This window comes from Xiphophorus hellerii, chromosome 16 (genome assembly GCF_003331165.1).
Source record: "Xiphophorus hellerii strain 12219 chromosome 16, Xiphophorus_hellerii-4.1, whole genome shotgun sequence".
NCBI classification, from domain to species: Eukaryota; Metazoa; Chordata; class Actinopteri; order Cyprinodontiformes; family Poeciliidae; genus Xiphophorus; species Xiphophorus hellerii.
In genome coordinates, this window is record NC_045687.1 from 13466716 (window position 1) to 13487095 (window position 20380).

Here is a 20380-nt window from a genome sequence, read left to right on the forward strand (position 1 = left end):
GTCCTGCAAAATTGTCTTACAAACTGACAACCCTGATTTTATTCAGTAAAGCTGTAGTGCTGCCACAGTCAAAGAAGACAACAAATACATTAGATGTAAGGAATAAGAGCCCCATTTGCACCTCCCCTTTCCCACATGCACAGTTCCTTTTCTCCTCTTTTCTACACCCTTCTTTGTCCTCCCCGCTCTCATCAGGTGCAGCAGGGCCTCTGGGGACAAGCGGGGCCGCCACTCAAAGAATCCTGGCGCAGGAAGACAGGTCCGTGTCCTTGGTGACGGCTCTGTGTATCCGTGGTGACAGGTGTGTCCGTTCAGAGCGGACGGCGGTGTTTGTCAGGAAGTGTTTGGATTGGGTGCAGAGGCCGAACGCAGCTTAGGTGTTGATGGCTGTGAGGGGTGTGTTCAATGGAGCAGTGTTTGCTCATGAATTGTCTGTCAGGGACTCTCAGGATATGACAAAGAGTGTTTGTCTTAAAATTGAAAAAAGCCATAAATTATTAGTGATTTAAAGAAATGTTCACTTTTTTATATAATTTAACAACTAAATCAAAAGATGTATTTGCCTTTGTTTTTCAATGCTGATAATAAGCCATTTTATTACACATCTTACTGGTATAAAAAGAGCCTTTGATGCACCATCTATAGGCATAACATATTATAATTGAAAAAAATTGGATTGTTTCTCTAACAAAACATGAATATATCGAATCAGTATGGCCTTGATTAGAAACATAAAAAATGGGCAAAGTGAGTACTCTTACCGTAAATATCTCATTGTGCAAAAAACATTGGAGTCCTTTTTGAAACAATTGTAAATGTGGCTTTAGGGAATGTACCAACCTAGGGAAAACTGAAGTGACCACAGGTGGGGGGGTTTTTTGCATAAAGTTTCAGAAGGAAGGTCATGGTTTTTACTTTTTATGACTGTCTTGTCTTTACAAAACTATTGTTCACGGATTGTCTCAGTGACTGACATTCTGCACTTTATGAACTCGCGTTCAAACTGAAGACTTTCTTATTGCTTGTTTCTTCTTGCTTTGCTGTTGTGTTACACCTAGATGTTTTAATTTAGAGGTCCAAGCATAACATTCCTTTTCTGCAGCTTATCTACTTTCCCTACTGCCTTGTTTGTTTCTATCATGCGTTTTTTTTTTCTTCTTGATTTTGGACATTGAAATATCTACTCTTAACATTTGCTTCCTACAAGCAAAGAAAATGGGACAATAATGAAGTCTGCCCTTTCAAATAAGAGTTGGAAATCTCAATTCTACATTGATACACCTTCTTTTCTTAGATCATTGTAAACAACTTGATGGTTGGCAGAAGATCAGCACTCGCTTAACATCAATTCACTGTGTTGAGTCCTGAAGCTTTTCTCGATCATCCCTTTCTTTTTCTCCTCAGTGGTTAATTGGCAGCAACATTTAATTCACCCCTCCAACACCCCCTTTCTTGTTAAGTGATGGATTGTTGGTTGGAGATCAAAAGGGACTGGTGCCCTCTGGGCACCATGACCATCACTACCTTCTGGCACACATAGGCGTTAAGGCTGGAGCACTGCCAAGGGGCCACAGGGACACACTGCCAACAGACAGAGGTCAACACTAGTGCGTGTGTTTGTGTGTGTATGTGAGAGAGAGGGTTGGTTGGGAGGGTGACGTGCCTCTGTGCACTTCCTAACAGAAGATTGAATTTCACCTCTCAGTTGTGTCTCTTTGTGTCCCTCCATCCACCTGTCTGCATATCTCTTTCTCACACCCGTCTCTCTCTTCTTTCTTGTTGCAGACCAACAGCAGGTTGAAGCAGATTGAGAAGGAGTACAGTCAAAAGCTTGCCAAGTCTGCCCAGGTAATCAGTTTCTTTTCTCCCGCCTTATTCTGCCCCTTCTTTCATTTAATATTTCCCTTTTCCACCCAACTTTGTCACAGAACTCACTGATAGGGGGCGGGGGGGAGAAAGGTGAGGAATTTTTACCTGCAGCATTTTCCCCTCTCTGGCCTCAAGGAAAAGCAAAATGTTCAAAAGTTTAAAAAAAAAATCCACACACTGAAAGTAGCTTAAATTATAGCAAATTTTCATTAAAGAATTTGGTAGAAAACTGAGATATTTTTTCATAAATATAATTATTCTTTATACACATTAATGGGTAAATAAATTGTTGGTTTATTCATCTTCTTACAAGCAGGGGGCAGACTATCAGAAATTCACATAATGGAGATGTTCTTGGTAAATATAGCACTATGTAAGCCCGATTTTCCTCACTCCTTTGTTTCTCGTCTGTCATGACGATAGTTCATAGTCTCTCTGTGACCATTAGCATCTTGCACACTATTAACGCTGCTAGAATGAAGTGCAGTGAGGCCTCATCCAACGGGCTAAATATACTCTTGGCATGCAAAGAATGAATTCCTGACACTTGGAACAACTAACAAATATTTCTCTGCAAACATTCCTTTCTGGCATTGTTACTGCCTAGACCTAAACAGTGATGATGATATATTTCAAATATTCTTCCAAGTTGCTTTATTTAAAGTATCCACACTTCAGGATACCTGGGAATTCAACAGGCTAAAGTGAGCTACACAATGTTTCAGGATATAATTTAACTTTATTTGCAAGTGAATTTTACTCCTGGAAGATTCATCAGAACAGGTACAGCCCATTTGTTCTCTCATACTGCTAGCTAAGACGGGGGTTTTGGTGTAGCTAAATTGATGATGGAGACCCTTTTATCCTAAATGACTCAATGAGTGTTGCTTGGCTCTGATTGTGGTTGTAGTTCATTTTGTGTCTGAGAAATTACTCATTCATTGAGATGCTCATTTCCAAGTTTTATGTGTTCTGATCTAGACCCTATCTGAGTTCTATCTGCAATTCTAATTTCTGACCAACAGAATTCACTCACAGAATCCAAATTTGATTTGACCAATTTAGCATCAGACAAGACCTCATATCCACTCAGTTGCTATTTGACCAGTTGAGAGGTCAAATAAAAGGTTTCTGCTCTTTTTGTCTAGCATAATCAAAAGGCAAACAATAATGGATAAACTTATTGAATGGAAAAGACTGTGCACAAAAAAACGTATATGGGTTGAAATTTTTTCACAGGGAAGCATGAGGGCATCAATGTCATTGTGTGGTTAGCATTGCTAGCTAGCATGACATCAGTTTCCGTATGGATGCCGTCAAGAATCTAGATTACCAGCTCAACTGAGATGAAAATATAGGAATTACAGTGTTCTTTTAAAAAGCTACTTACAGTTTTTTGTGTTTCTGTTATTTTTAAACACCTTGCTGAGACAAAAAAAACATCTTCTTTCTTCAGTAACATCCACACTGTCAGTCAGGGCAGATGAAGTTGAAAATCATCCAGTTCTAGTCACCAGTAGATGACTTCTCCCAGTGTAAAAGATTTATGCATCCCAGTTTGTGTCATGTAGTGTTTCGTGTGTTGGTGAAAGAAAGCAGTAGAAAAACTGTATCCAAAACTCACAAAAACTTGACCATTTGAATCCTTTACTACCTTCAACCTCTGATATTATTGAAACCACATTGGAAAAAACAAGAGCATCCCAGTTCTCCACGTTCTATCCCAGGGCTGTGGTGGCTCAGGTTGCTGTAGCCGCCTTACTCCTGCAACATTTTGCAGTGCTTTCTTTATATTGCCAGAGCCTCCATACTTGATCACCCCAAACATCTGTTCAAGTCTTTTTCTCTCTTTCTTATATTTTTATAGTGTTCCTTGTCCTCTGATCCCCGTTTACTGCATCTCCTTCACCTTTATTCCCCTCCTGTCGACCCGAACCTGCATTTGTTTTTTGGAGCCATGTGTTTGCCATTAGGACATGTCACCTCGGCCCATTTAAGTTCGGGGTAATTCTTCTCTCCAAGCAGAACTATTGCTTCCTTTAAAAAATTTTCCATTCAGCAAAAATGCTTTGGGAAGTTCAAGCACTTTTCCCTTCACCGGCTTAAAGATCTAAAACACCCTTAAGTACTGTTTACACAACAGAAGAAAAAGGTTTTCGTCTTGATTATGTCGAGGTAAAATATTACAATCATTTGACCATAATTGCACCTTGTTCCTCAAAGAGAGGATTCAAAGGGGGTGGGTGTTGTTGTTTTTTTTTTCTTCCCACCTGTAAATCCCTCCTCTACTCCCTTACCTGTACACACAAACACGCACACACATTTTGGGTTGGCTGGCAAAAGCTCCAAGTTGAAAGCCAGGTTGACAAGCAGATGTTGTGAAAGAACGGTAGCTTATTAAGTTACACAATGCTCGACTTCAAAAGAAGTCGAATGCTGTGTGAAAGTTCAGTCATGTTTGGCCGCTTCGGTGACGAAGTGTGCCACCGCAGACGAGCAATAAGTGATTAATCCTCTGTTTTGGGAGCAAAAAGCTGGCACATGTTTAACAAACACGCTGTGATATTAAAGAAAAGTCTTTGTGTGAAAGATTTGAAGCATGCTATAAAGAGAATAGTGATAAGACGCACGGTTTTTGCAATAATACTAAGACGCTTGATTAATTCAGAGTGTTTTTTAGCGCTTCATCAGCTTTGTTTTAAAATGTAAAGGTGGAGCCTTGAGGTTTTTCAGCCCTCCCATTGGGACAACTCAGTCAAATGTAAACAAGACGTCTTTGAAACTCAAAGGATAACCCCAGTTGTTAACCCCATAGTGACTGACAGGGGGGCATCGCTCATGAGCTCAGCTGCATGGCTAATAGCCCAATTAAAAGCATACCATACCGTACATTATCCTAGGGGGAATAAAGACACAGTAGATACAGCAGTATATGTTACGTGCTTGAGCGCACACAACCATCTCTCATGCATATTTCGTCTTTTCACTTTTGTCTCCCCTTTTTGCTCATTCGTACACACACACCGACTTACCTAATTAACGTCTCTCAGATTCAGCCGTGTGTGTTAAGCACCTCACTGAGAGTGCTCCTCCTGGGTGACCTGTGAACTAAACAGGGCTGCACTCTCTCTCGCTGCTTAATGATGAGGTTATAGTGGGTGGTATTGGATGAGAGACCATTACTTTATCCCTGACCGTCCACAGAGGGAGTTGGGAGGCTGTGGAGGGGGGCCCAGTGGACGAGAGCTGAAAGTTCATGTGCAAATATAGCTAATTATTTTTATTTTTTATTTTTGAAGAACAATGCAAGGTCTTTAACAATATTAATATCTGTGAGCTAATTCTATAACAAATTTTTGTATTTCTTGAGTTTACTGGGGCTCTGTTAAGAGTGCCACTTGTGCCTGGGATTGGAAGACCCACAGCCGCAAGGATGATAATAATTATACTAATAATAATTCCTGAGTCGAGAAATGTTGCTACCATTATATTGTGCTATTTGTTGCTTTAATGTGGTTTCATACAGTAATCTTAATCTACATTTCACCGTTGCTCCACCCTCATCATCGCCATCTCTCTGTGAGTGACCTGTAGAGCAGGGGTCTCAAACTCCAGGCCTTGAGGGCCGCAGTCCTGCAGTTTTTAGATGTGCCACAGGTACAAAACACTGGAATGAAATGGCTTAATGACCTCCTCCTTGTGTAGATCAGTTTTCCAGAGCCTTAATGACCTAATTATTCTGTTCAGGTGTGGTGCAGCAGAGGCACATCTAAAAGTTGCAGGACTGCGGCCCTCGAGGACTGGAGTTTGAGACCCCTGCTGTAGAGGCTTACCTGCCATACTCCCACACAGCCAACAGATTCTAGCAGGCCTAGTCCCCCGATGTGTGAACATGGTAAACAATTATCCGTCTAGCCCAGAGCTAGCTCCAGAACCACCGCAGAGCTCCCGTCCTCTTCCCCCATTCTCCTCTTTCTTTCACCCACTCTCATCTTTCCTCATCTTCTCCCGAACTGCGGCTTAAATAGAATGTTAATTTGGACGGGAGATTTTCAAAGACGAGCCACTTCCTTTTCATCTTAGCGTGCACCACAAGTTCACCAACACAAAGTCGACGAGCTCTTACGAGAAGGAAGTTGTTGTTTTTTTTAACTCACTTTCCCCTTTTCTCTTTCTATTCTTTGTCTCCTATCTTGTCTCTAAAAAGACATGAGATTGGTAAGAAAAAAGCTGCCTTTCAAGGTGACTGCTCGCCGTTCAGATTCTGTTTTTAAAGTGAAATGTTTGTTATGAGAGTTGCCTGACTAGTTCAACATTGACTCCTTCGTTCAGGTTTGTGCAATCCCAAGTAAAATCATCACGTTTTTTTGTTCTCCCTCTTTTTTGCCAGCTGATTGCAGAGCTGCAGACGTCGGTATGTGACTCTAAAGAAGAGGCTGTTCGCCTGAAGCAGGCGATGGAGAAGCAGCTGAAGGAGGTCAATGCTCGGTGGGATGAAGAGAGACAGGCAATTACCCACGATGCCGAGCAGGCCAACAAGGTTTGTGCTGGCAACTTCTTCGCAGTAGTGTCTGATCTTGAGATATCTCAATCAGGATATTTTCTTACTAATGAAATGAAATGGCATCAGATTTAGATAGTGCTTTTCAACTCTCAAAACAAAGATGCTTTACAATGAAATCAGTCATTTCCATTGCCACACACATTCTCATACTGATGATGCAAGTTACTGGATTATATTCACAACTGCCCTGGGGCAGCATGACATAATACAGATTAAGTACCATTTTTGGACATTTGCAGAGACTGAGCCCTAATCTGATACTACATTAAATTAATTAAAATCTTGACATTCCCTCCACTGTTTCTTGTTTGTATCCTTCCTTAAATCCTTTCCTGTGTCTACCTTTTCCTTTCTCCTCTTTCTGCCTGTCTTCATTTTTTACTGAACTCTTTGTTTTATCCCATATGCCTTTCTTTTCCTTTCTCTCTTTCTTTCCTGAATTTTTCACTCATTTTCTATCTTTGTCATTTCTGAGTTGTCCTTCATGTATCTCGCTTCATTTATTTATTCCCTGTGCCCTTCCTTCCTTCTTTCCTTTCTGACTTTTACTTGATTTTTCATCTCTTTTTTTCTTTCTCATGCCTTTCTTTCTTTTCTTCTGTCATCCATAGTGTCCTTTCTTTCTTCTGTACTTCAATGCATCCTTCATGTGTCTTTCCTTTCTTGTATCCTTCTCTTTTTTGTAGTTTTGTTTCTTTCTTTCCTTATTTCTTTTTCTCCTTTCATCTTTATTTCCTAATTTCTTATGCCATTTTTCTCTTCCCTGTTTTTGTCCTTTATTGTATTCTTCTTTTCTCTCGTCTCTTCTTTCTCACTTTGTTTCTGTGTCTTAATCCCTTACTCGATTCCTTCCTTCATCATGTCCTTCCTTCTTGTCATCATGTTCTTCCTCATTTTTCGGTCTGTAGCTTTTTCTATATTTCCTTAACTGTGAAAATCATTGTGAATTTTGAAAAAAAACTATTGTTAGACAAAACAATATTTTTGTGAAACAGGTTTTTAAGCAGAAAAATAATGTGAAATGCAGCTTTTCAAGCCAGACACATGCAAAATGCAACTGACTTCATGGCTTGCTAATTATGCAACAGCAGGTATTAGGGTTTGAATTTCATCAAGTAATACTGATACTTGTTCTGTTTGGGTTTAGGGTTGCATCAGAGCATCCCTAAATTTATCAAATAAAAAGTGCAAAGTGTAGCTGTGTGCTTCTTCTCTTTGTTGTTTTAAGCTAAATAAATTTATCAGCTCATCAGAAACGTCCATAATCTTCTAAAAGAATATATTATCATTGTGTGAATGGTTTTATTAACATGAATCTGAATAGTTCTGCAAGTCAGCTTTCTCGTAACCCAAGTTGACACCTTCTAGGTGTTGCTTCTTGTGTATTCATATATACAGCTGTGGACATTTACCCTCAACTGTGTAAAGTAGGGGGTTGTCTGCAAACTTCATTCTTTAAAAAAAAAAGTCCTGTCTGGGTTTGACTTTAATAGAGTAGACATGGGTCGCTGTTCTTTTGTTAAAGCCCACTCACTGTTTGCATGTGCTTTGTCATTTTTATGGCTAGTTTCAAACTCCAGAGTGTCTTTAAGTGTCTGAGTGAACGTTATATATCCCCCTGCTGCATCCCATGCTTTGATCATCATTGTCACTCTGTTTTACAGTTTAACTTCACAGTCGGTCTTCAGTCTTATAGGCTGTGATTGTTTATGTCTTAAAATACAACCTAATTCACCTTTTAAAATGTATAGACAAAGCAGCAACCAAATTAGTTTTTGGACATAAGGTCCTTTATTGTGCATAAAGCAGGCTGGAAGACAGTTGCACTGGCAGTTGATTGGGTGTGGCTCCCTAAATAAAGAGTTGTTGTGTCTGGTCTGGGATCAGTACATGTTTCCAAACACAACTTAGTCTGTTTGTGGCCGCAGCTGCCTTGTACAGGAAGAAGGCAGGTTTGTGAGCCGACTCTTAGATCTTTGCTCCTTGTCCAGAGTTTACTTTTTTTCCACAACCTTTCATTTTACTCCATAACAGAAAGTAACTACCATATACCACACATAGGGAAGGCTTCTGTTTTAATCTAAGTATGTATAAATGCAAAGGATTCATCAGAAAAGCATTATTCTGTGACAGCCAGAGGCAATTGCATGTTGCAAGTATAAAATCACAAATTTGACAGATTTTCAAATTCAAAAATTTGTTTAGATGTAATTAGTGTAGCTTCTGTAACTTTATTTAATTGATGACAGTCAAAAAACTATATAGACACCCTATTCAGTTTAAAAAAAATTTCAAACAGCGGTTCTGGTCAGAAGTTTACATGGCCTCATCATAAACATAAATGTCAATAACTATAGAGACCTCTGGCTTCCCTGGCTTTTTGGAAAACATTCAGATCGATGCCATTCCAGAAGCCTGTTTTGATTTGCGTGTTCTGAAACATTTGTAAACTTGGGTTCAAATTTCATCCATATGGCTTTTTTTTTTTTTAAAGATGAGGTATTTGGAGGTTAGATGCTTTCGTGCCAGTTGCAGCATTGTTGCTATGTACTTAGAAACCAATTTATCAGTATTTTATTTGCCAGGCAACAGTGATTTTACTTTGCAGTGAGCCAAGCCCAAGCCGGGGTACATCATCAAGATATATATTCCTATCATACTGTTAGTTTGAAAGCCTTTCCATTATGCTCAATTAAATTCTGCTGGGGCATATTGGGTTCACCAGTTTCCTGCATAACACTCAGCACATACTCGTTTTGGTCTGTAACTCACAGTTTTTATCATTGCACCCACTTTATGCTATGTACCAGTACCTCCGGCTGCAAAACTCTTAGTTTTCTGCCATCACCATGCTTGACACTTTCAGCAGATGTTTGTGTTGCAATACTTAGATTGAGGATTACACACTTGGGAAATGAGATGAGCGGTTGCACGAGTTACACTGTTTGCCACGCCAACTAAGGCCAACTGAACGCATTGTACTGTTGAGCAAATTCTTGTGATTCTGACACTTGAAGGGATTACCAGACATAACAGTTGATGGCAGTAATCCACCAATTTATTGTGAAAATGTTGAGAGGAAAAAAGGATGAGGAGGAAAAGTTAAAAAAAATGTAGATGACAGTCAGCTTGCTGCCGATGTTGTCTTTGTCTTTTGATATTTCTTTCTTCTACCCTGTTTTTTATTGGTTGTAACACATGCTTGCAATTGTATCACTAATCAACTCCCATTGTGTTTGGTAGACTGCTCACTAAGGTCAGTTTTATTGCTTTTTCTCACATTTGCAGATATTTTTCTTTATCCTTCACACCAGGGCTAACTAGGTAGGCTGGCTGACCCCTATCTGTGCAGACTGATGCAAACTTTACCAAATTGGAATTCACTGGAAAATATCAGCAAACAAAGCATTGTGGTGTGTCAGTATATTGAGGTCCAGGTGGTCTTAGGTTTTCAACATCCTAATAAGTTTTTTCTCCATTTAAAAAAAACCCTTATGGTAGAGGTGGGCAACTCTAGTCCTTGAAGGCACTTTTAGATTTGTCCCACGTCCTTCTAAATACATCAAATGACTAAATTATCGCTTTAGTATGTAGACAACTTCTCCAGTGTCCTGCAAATAACTTGATCATTTGAGTCTAGCTATTGAGAAACGATTACTTGCTGAAATAGTGGAAGTTTAAAATTTTATGCAATTGCTAACATTTGGCCATGACATATGTAGGGCGCCAGTTCGACGCTATGAAGCTTACCTGAAATTGTCTGCTCTGTAAGCTAGCATCCTCCAATTTGAAAGAGAAGTGCTGAGCCAAGCAAGATTGCAGTTGATGTTAGTTCAGTATTTGGAAGCTTGACCAACGTACACTGAACAGCTTTTTTCACTTCCTCCACTGCCATTGCAGTGGAGGAATTCTAAAACAGCACAGAAAATCAACGTCATTGTTCACACACTTATTGCTTATAGTCTACACTGACGCAACACACACATTTTGTCCTTTCTGTCATGAGCTGTTACATTTCTCTTGGCATCAGTGTTATGAGCAGACAACAGCTTTCATTATCTGTGTCTTCATTATAACGATCCCCTTGTGTTAAACACCAGCTAATGAGATTCCAATTAATGCTTGAATAATTTAGTGAAGCCCAGACACATGTGTGGTGGGAGAGAGGGGGTTGATATAACCTAACAGGTAATAAAGAGAGAAAATAAGGAAGTTACAGAAAGATTTAAAGCATCAAGAGCTAAAGGAAAGAGGCGAGGTGACAAACAGCGTTTGAGACTTAAGGCAGGGGGAAAGAGCAATGAAAGGATAGAGGAAGTGTAGAAGTTGAGACAAAAGGTGGGGAAAGAAAGGAGCGGCGGAGAGCTGTCAGTGGGCCATCGGAGTTAGTGTGTCGCCTGCTGACATTGTTTCCACGCTGCTCACTTCAAAGGCCTCGGATTATGAAGAGAGCGAGGGGCTTCAGACAATAGCAGGGGAAGAAAATAACATCAAAGTTAGCCGCACATTTGAATTGGGATAATCCCGAAACAGTTGCTCTGAATGCATGCTGCACTGGATCAGATGTCCTTTTTTCCCCCTCTCTTTAGCAGCCCCATTCTGTCGTTTCTAGCCTGAATTTAGCTCCCTCTGTGGCTCTGCTGCTCCTGGACCTCTTAAATGTGGGTGTTAGCTGCACAGACCTTTGCGCATCATTAAAGCCCTTTTTAGTTAATCGGCAGTAAAGCTAAGTATGCTCATTATCTTAGTTTTTTGTATGCGTAATGTTATTACTGGAGGAACACATTTATTTTTATAGTTATTGCAACGGTTTTCTTGTCTCACAGTCTATTACACTTTTTGAATGGTCTGTTCATTCATAAGTATTATGATCATATAGAATATTCCTCTGGAATTGCTCTGTTGGGAATAGAGGAACAAAAATATACACATGCTGTTGAAACTAGATATTTACATACACCAAATAAAAAGGCACATGCATCTTTTTCTCTCTCTCTGAAGTTAAATGAGACCAAACTTATCTTGTTCTAGGTTAGTTAGAATTACCTAAATTATTTCCATATGTTAAACCCCAGGAAACCTAGTGAAAATATTTTTTTCTGTGAATTCAAAAGTTTCCATATAAAATGATTACTTTCTCTTTTAACAACGAGAGAGAGCTCAGATGATCAAGTGAAGGCTTTTCATGTGAGACCTCTGATTGGTTAACTGAATAATTTGAATTAGAGGCACACCTGTGGATGTATTTTAAGGCCATACCTCAAACACACTGCTGTTTAACACAATTGGAAAGGCAAAAGAAATCAGCCAAGATCTCAGGAAGAGAATTGTGGAGCTGCACAAGTCTGATTCATCCGTGGGAACAATTTCCAGATGCTAGATCTGGATCATAATGTTAAAGCTTGGGTGCAGATTGGTCTGCCAAATCCAGTGTTGACTTTGTTGGCAAAAGGACAACAAAGTCAATGTTTTGGTGTGGCCATCAAAAGGGGACATTTTATGTATATCCGTAATCTTAAACTGTGTTTTTATTCACGTGAGAAAGACAAAAACACAGCATCCACAATTGACGTCTGTCCTGTCAACATGTTAACTTTCAGTTGTGTGCAGCTGGAATCCTTTTTCTTAATTGCAAATACAACATTTACACACGGTGTCCTGCGACAGAAAGCGTTGAAATAAACACAAAATGACTGATCATTATCCTGCTGAAACAAATGAATCCAAAATGCTAAGCACTCTCCATCTATTAAAACCAAAGTACCATTTCTTTACTAGGGCCATTATGTGGGATAAATACCCTCCCTGATAATGTGTTTTGGCCCATGTAGATGCTGCCTAGATTGTAAAGTGTACTCAACAAGACACATCCTGTTTGGTTGGCAGTTTTAATTGTTGTCTGATTTCAGTAACTGGTGTCCCCACATGTTTTTTTCTCTTCATCTGATATAGAAAAAGTTTATATGCTGGTTCTTTGATAACATGTTTCAGGTTTTAATGACTATCTTCACAGATAGCCTTTCTACTTATTCATGCATATAGAGTATGAGTGTGCATACGCCATACCTCACTGAACTGAAGCCAACATTAGCCTGCCAAGAGTAAGGTACACACACACACAAACACCTTGTGTCTTTTCTCTGGCACACCCTATCTTTCCAACTCTGTATCTCCGAACTCTTTCTGTCTCAAACTCTGTTTCTGCACTCACATTCACAAGCACACGCACTCACCTCGCCCTGCCAAAAGGAAGAGGTGGCTGGTGAATAAACAATGGCACTCCGCCCATAGTGTCACCCGCCTGGGCTTTGATCAGCACTGCTGTTCCTGCTCCCCACAGCAGTGCTTCCTGTCTTTCTACCTGCTGAATCTTTTCCAGGCACGCACGCAAACATATTCACACGCTCCCACCTATAGCCCAGTCTTTGTGGGCCCACATGCAGCCTCCCCAGTTTTCTCCTAACTCAGGTCCTCAAGTCTTTATCTGTCTATGTCTTTCACACAACAGGCCTTTGAGTTAGTGCCCTTTTCTGGGCACTGTTGCATTCTTGAGCATACACCTTCACACAGTCTGTGTCACACACCCACATAGGAAGACAGACTTTTGATCCCAGCACATCCAGCAGCAACTTCTGCAACGAGTCAAAGAGAAGGTCCTGGTCCTCTGGGTGAAATGACAGTAGACACGTTACATAATGCAACAGTGACCATTGTCTCCCTGTGTTTGAGGATGAGAGGGAATATATAAGGTGTGCTGTTGCTTGTGCACTACACAGTGTGGTCTTTGTCAAACTCAGTCGATGTAGTCTTTGTGAACTAGTTGCTGGGCTTTTGTGCATGCGTAATATTAACAGGAGGTCCTGTGCGCACACATTGAGCCACACAAACATGTGCACTTTAGCAGTGGCTAGTTGTAGCAGCTGCAGTTCGTCTGTAGTTGTGTAGTTATATATGCATTAGTTTCTGAGAGGGTTGAAAGGATGACTTTGCCTGTGGGAAGGAATGGCAGCACTGGATCAAGAACAGGTGTGCTGGATCCTCCCTGCTGCAGAGGCAAAGAGCTGCTTCAAACATTTTGTGTACGCAAGCGTGCATTTGTCCGCTCCCCCCACCATTCCAGTGTGCATCCACGTCCTTCAAAACAACCGCGAGATCTTTGCGTCAACCTTGAGCTGAGCGCTTGTTTACTAAAGTTTCTCAGCCATCTGTGTTTCTGTGGCTTTGTTCTTGTTTTGCTTTTGTGAATGAGCACAAATGTGTGACAGTGTGAATTTATATTTAGTGCTGTTATGCGAATTTCACCACATTAGTGAAGCCTTGTGTGTCTGTATGTCATGGAAAATGCCCTTCATTTAATGTGGACTACAGCAGAAAATCCTAGAGAGGTTAGTGGTTTTGCACATGTTTACCCTGCGTTTGACAGATTTTGTCTACATATATATCATGACCTTGCAAAATATGATATCAAAACAGTACTTTATGTATTATAGAGGATATGAAGATGCATGTGGTTCAATTCATTGTGATGATTTAAGGGCAATAAAGTGACCAGACTGCAGCTCCAAGGTGGAGCCTCCCTCTTTAATAAAAGGTATTAATTAGCATAATTTATTCCCAAGGCAATATTGCAGAAGAAATACAATGTTATCTTTCTGTGATCATTAAAACCACATGGCCAGAGCTACTTTGGAAATTTCTTGTGGTTCACAGCAGTTCATCCAGATCTGTAACCTGAACATGTACAGAAACTTTACAATGCTCTTTTGGTGTGTCTTCTTCTAGAATGGACAGAAAGAAAGCATGTTTTGTTTTCAGAAAAAAATCAGTCCAGGGTGCTTTAGAGAAACTGCTCATCAGTTTGCATGTGCAAAAGTTGAGACAGTGAAAGGTGTAAAAGTCAGCTTCTGTGATGGTAAGAAGGTACATCAGGGCCATGTGTTGATATTTTCCCACATCACCCAAGGTAATGTCTACTCCCAAGAGGTGCTTGGTTATTTCAGCAGACAACCTCATCCCGCATCACTTACAGGTTCATTGTAGCCTTACAGACACAGAGTACATGTTGTTCAGTTGGGACTGCCTGCAGTACAGATTTGTTGAAAATGTTGGCTGCATCTTGAAAAGCGGAGAGTCAGACACAACAATGACCACCTAGCTCCTGAAGTATGGTTTTCAATATTCAGGTAACATGCTTTTTTTTTTTGTGAAACTGCAGCAAATTGATCAAATTTGGCATCTCGAAAAATTGAACACTGTAATGAAAGCAAAATGTGAATACAACAGAGCGATGAACAAACCTAGCGGTGATTAAAATTGGACGATTTTAAACTTGATCTTCCAGATCGACGATCAGCTGTTTGAAAACAAAAATTCGTCATAAATAATTAATACAGTCTTCTCCTGACAAAACCTCTCTTTACTGTGAAAGTCGCTACAAAGAAGAAAAGACTCAAACAAATGAGGTGTGAGAAACTTCTAGAAATTTCTCACACATTTATTGCAGGAAAGATTAACAGGAAGGTGAATATATTACAGCACCTAACTTTTTCTATCTGTAGTAAAACTTATTGAATTTTATGAAGTTGTGGAAATAGCTTATTCGGTAAGGATCTAACTCCAACTGTAATAACCGGGCTCATCATGCTATGCCACTTCTATAGTCATTTTTGTTTATCTGCAGAGCTGCGCAATGTGGCCTCTTTCTCTCTCTGGACTAGATTTTGAAGTATAGAGAACTGAAAACATTTAGTCTTGCTCACTCACTTTGAATAATTTAGTTGAATTGATCAATCAGCCAATAGATATTTAATCAGTATGCCTAATCTCAGTCCATTGTTCCCATATGCAAAATTATTCTCTGCAAATGTTTTGCATGTGCGTGCAACTCAACGCGTGTGCATTGCATCGTCAGCTGATTGATTACTTTTCCGGCTCTGTGGAGTGTTTGATCCTCATATCAGAGAGGGAGGAAATAAGGGAGGGATTACATTCCAGGACGCTACAAGGGAACGTGGGAAGTGGAACAGCTCATGGAGGCCTTCATCTTCTGGCGAACAAAAAACAGGAATTAGTCACTAACCTGGAGTTTTTAAACATGCAGTTATGTTTGAAACTTGAGCTGAACTTAACAGTTGTTTAGCATTATACCATTTGATAAACAGAATATATTCATAAGTGCCGACACACAAATAAGCAGGAAAACACAACAGGCATATGGCACATATTTTGGAGTTGTTTCCTATTCTCTTTCTACCGTAGCTCGCAGCAGCTGAAAGTTAGAGTACAGAATGTTCCCCCTGTGGGCATAACTCATTTGCAGCATGTCTTCATTAGCGCCGCATTTGTCTCAGCACTTTCATCAGCACTCCCAAAGACGCCTCCGTAGCTGTGCCATGCGTGTGTTTGGCGTTTCGCGGTTCGGGAAGGTTCCAGGTGCCGTCGCAGCGTACCTTCTCACTCGACTCGTGAGCAGGAAAACTGCTGTAAAGCATCAAAGAGCTGCAAAGGCAAGTCAATTCACACCAATATCTGAGTTACATTTCAGAGGGGCTGTCCTGGTCGACTTGCTAAACTACATGTTTTTATTACTACACTCAGGCAGACAAGACAGCAAAGCAAAAGCAAAAGTTTCTCTTCTCAAACACCTCATGAGGGAGACCTCTCCTCCTCCTCCTACTCTTTCTCTTCCACCTCCTCCTCCTACTGCTTCTTTCTTCTTTACCTTTCCCCACAATCCTTTGATAAAAGTGCAGATAAAAGAGAGACTGTGCTCATCTCTCTGACCATCCATCTCTCCTTGAGGTTAGCACCTCTTTTATTATTTACTATTAGATCAGTAGCCATATGTGCACACAAAGCCTTGTTCTACTGAAGCTGGTGTCTGTGTGGGCTCTTCAGCTTTGTATATGTATGTCTGTGTGTATCTGCCTCATCCTTTGCTTTTCTGTGTGTGTGTACGTGTGTGTCCTTGGCTGGAGGCGGTGCAATGTGAGGTTTTTGCTGCTGTCTGAAGTCGTCCAGCCTCAGTGTCATTAGAGGATCTCTTTAATCCAGACTTTGGGAGAAACCTCTGACAGCACGCTGCAAATAGAAAGGCCCCCGCCGCACATGAAGAGCAGCTCGGCTCCTAACAAAACAGCAAGTTTAAAGAGGCCCCTGGCCTTTTTTCCTCCTCCCATCGTTCCCTCCCTTCTTTCTTCTTTTGCCGTTTTCTCCTGCCCTCTGTTGCTTTCGATTCACCCTGGGGAAACATGCTTGCCTTATCTGTGCAGGAGGACCACCCAGGAAAGAATGACTCAGGCATTGCTGCGTCTGTGTGCGTGTGTGTGTGCGCGCGCCGTACAATAACCATGCACTGATTTGACTGAGCGCGGCACTCGCATTTTTAGAACTTGTGCTGTTAATATTGATGCGTGCCTATACCTGCATGAATCCCTCTAAGCAGTGTTTGTCAGTGCTTGTGTGCACGTGTGCCCCGCTGCTCCTTTTGAGGTGAAAGTTTGGAATGAAAGAGAGGCTGAGGCCCGATTGTTGATGGAGAGGCAGGGGAGAGAGAAAGAGAGCGAGACCTTCAAGCCTCCCGACTGTGAAACTGCAAGGCAGGAGTACGCCGCTGACCCAACCTCTGCAAGCCAGCCACATGCTTTTTCTCTTTCCCCTTCGTCTCCCGCTATTTTTTTCTCTCCTCAAATTCTTGATGCTTCTCATTTTCACCTTTCTAAACTTTCGTTCCCCCTTCTGATTCAGTCACATGTCTCTTTATTTTCCTACGGCTTGTTTTACAATTTCAGATTTCCATATAACTTTCTCTGCCATGCCTTAATCTGTTTTTCATTCCTGTCACACGTCTTCTGCCTTCGTCCCTTCATAAAGAAAACAATTTACTCCTCTTCCTGGCTTGCTTACAATCATCCTTTTCTCTATGGTTAATAAATGCCAGATTGCTGATCGGCTTCTTGTCCAACACACAAGAAGCCGAGTGGCAGTTCACCTGCCACTCTGTACTTCCATGTCAAACCAATAATCTTCTAGTAAGTGGGTGGGCTTGGGCTTTATATCATCTTATTTTGCTATTCCCTCTTCACCTTTACAGCACAACACATGCTAGATCAGGAGAGAAAGCTACTTGTTGCCGTTTTCTCCTGCCCTTAGGATATTCATATGTCGTAGGATGAGTGAATATAAGCTTCTCACCTACACTCAAAGCTAACTTTTAATGCAAAGTCTTGTAAACGTAAACGTTATTATTTGTACCAGTCTACACGCGTCCTCGAGGACTCGACCGAAGGTGTAAAACCAAGAGTGGTTTTATTTGAGCAAAATATCTTGTGAAAAGTTTCCCTGTTATCAACATACAGACAATTTTTCCCTTAAAGGCCTACAAGAACAAAGAAACTGAGTTGAGTTCGTGATGCGAAATCACTCAAAATATGCTGATCCTGTTTCCTTTTGAATTAACAGTTTTATGAACCTGTATGTTTTCACCCCTTATTAGTCTCCAGCAAAATCGAAACTCATGAATTAAACTCATCGAAGCCTTAATTTGTTAACCCACTGTCATGTCGCTTTAGATGTGTGGCAGAGTGATTCTTCTTGATTAAAGTCAAACTCAGGGCAGATGTTTGTGACTTCAGAAACGTGTTGTTTTCCTGTAATGCTGCCTCTGTCTATTAAACTCAGTGAGCTGCCTGTTGTTGGCAGTGTGTAACATCATCCCTCCATCCTGTCTGACACCAGTAATGACTAAATAACTCCAAAGCCGCTTTTTTTCTTCTGAGTCACAAAGCGCTGCTGTTGTTCAGCAGAATCGTCCCATATGATACTGCTAATGATGTGAGAAATGTTGAACTTGTGAACTCCGATGTGTTCTGAGCACGTCTTATTCAGATGCCACAAGAAAGCGTACATCACATGTGAAGCCCTCTGTTTAGCCATCCTTCCCAGAAGAAGTGGACCAGACATCCTGCGTCACGGTGCGGGAAATCAGGCGTGGGTTCAGAAAGGGGGGGGAGGGTTGATTTTTGTCATCTTCATCGCTTATAAACACTGCCTACAGAATAAATTAGTTTTCTTACACAATTTAACTTTTGCATTGCTCAAAAACAAAACTTATTTCAAGACAATACAGTATTTTAATAAAAACACAGGGGTCTACTCGGGTCAGTTCACCTGCCACTCTATACTTCCATGTCAAACCAATAATCTTCTAGTAAATGGGTGGGCTTGGGCTTTATATCATCTTATTTTGCTATTCCCTCTTCATAAATATATGATGTGGAAAAATTACAATAAGGTCACACCTGCTAGTTGTATTGTTGTATGTTTATTCTAAGTTCCTGTCCCACCAAGATAAGCTATTTAGGTTACATGTACAAGGTTGGACGTTGTTTTTCCTAGCTGCATGGGAACCAGTCGTTTCCCATGCTTTGGATCCGTTATCCCTTTTGTATAAAGGGATAACAACACAGAGACAAAACTCATGTGTTGTCTCTGCCTGGCAGAGCTTTCCGTTCTAGACTTGCTTCATTATTGATTGTCCTACAAGCTCTCTGAGTTGTGCTCAATTCATGAATAAACCTGATTGAGTGATTTTACCTGAACAGTGCTTAGAAATAGTTTTTTTTCCACGACAATATACTTGGAGTTTCATCTATACTTGAGAAATCCTTGAGTGTCCCATGGCAGCCATTCGGGGATGCTTAAACACTTGCTCTCACTGAGCACCGCCTTTTCCATGTTTACTTGGAAAGAGTCAGAGTTTCTTAAAGAGACAGTGACCAGTTTCAATTCATCAAACTGTGAAGTCATTTTTCTTTTTAAGTTTATGTTTGATAAATACAGTATTTTTGTAATGACTGAATGTAACATAGTTACTTGTTTGCGATACGAAATGGCACTATAAGCCTGGAAAATATATAATACTGCCCCTTTAAGATGTTTCTTACCCCAGATCAACATTACAGCTATACCACTTAAGAGGTCAAGGTTCAGAAAACTAAATAATGATCGAAATTGGGTCTGAATGTTTTTCAGGAGCCTCTGTTTTAAATAGGAGCACAATTTCACATTGTAGACATAATGGTTTATTAAGGTAAGAATCGAATCCTGTCATAACTTGATGTTATGGAGGTATAGACTTTATGTTTGCCCCCCAAAAACCTTGTAATATGAACAATTTGATATCTAGATAAATTGATATATCTTACATCTGACAAATACTGAGTAAATAGGTCAGGGGAATTTTTCCACCAGACTCAGCTCCTGTTTGTTTGACTGCATATAATAACACGCCTGACTAAAGTTTCAGCTGTTTACCTCTCAGTGCGTCTCGGAGGTGCTACTCAGATTCTCATTCTTGCCCTAAAGCTTTGTAGTCTGTGTGATTTATGTCAGTTGAGTGGGCCGCAGATCAGGTGGTCATGCCTATCACCTGGACTGTGTTTCCTCCTGCTCAGAGAGTCAACAAGCCAACACCTGGCTCACTCACTCAGCTCCGGTGGGGGTGACGCCTTGGATATTGATTGTTGCCAGAGCCTCGCACACTTGACGGAGGTGTGTGTTTGTGCGGAAGTGTAAACTCGTTGCTGTGCTGTTCTGCATTCGTTCACACCTGCGTCACTCTCCGTTTTCCAGGCAGACTACCGGTAATCAAAGATGAAGTGTGCTGAAAAGATCTGGTTCTGTGTTGCACTCAGAAACCACGCCTTAATATCAGAGCTGACCTGTTTGAAAATGCGCTCTGAGCTTGTTTTTATTTTGTCAAAATCTTCTACGTATGACAATCTGACCATTTTCTGTGCGAAGCATTTTTCCCCATGCTCCTACTTTGTGGAAAAAGTTCTTCCGTGATTGATGTCACGGCTTTCTCACTTCACATGCAAAAACAGAAATTCTGCATCCCCTGTTCCTGCTCTGGTTTTCTGTCTCATCTGCATATTTCGTGATTCT

General features: G+C 40.7%; 1 protein-coding gene across 4 annotated transcripts in view; it reads left to right on the forward strand.

Annotated features, from left to right (window-relative positions):
- The window catches only part of cep112 (centrosomal protein 112), a 122648-nt gene that overhangs the window by 81854 nt on the left and 20414 nt on the right, over window positions 1-20380 (forward strand). For 3 of the 4 annotated variants that reach the window (XR_004342347.1, XM_032586908.1, XM_032586909.1), the window contains 2 exons: window positions 1786-1848; window positions 6260-6409. Coding sequence is in view for 3 of the 4 variants with exons in the window: in XM_032586908.1 (XP_032442799.1) it covers window positions 1786-1848; window positions 6260-6409 (213 nt within the window). In the remaining variant the exon portion in view is untranslated. Of the gene's footprint in view, window positions 1-195; window positions 260-1785; window positions 1849-6259; window positions 6410-20380 lie in introns of those variants that run through there. The other variant, XM_032586910.1, reaches the window with a different exon arrangement.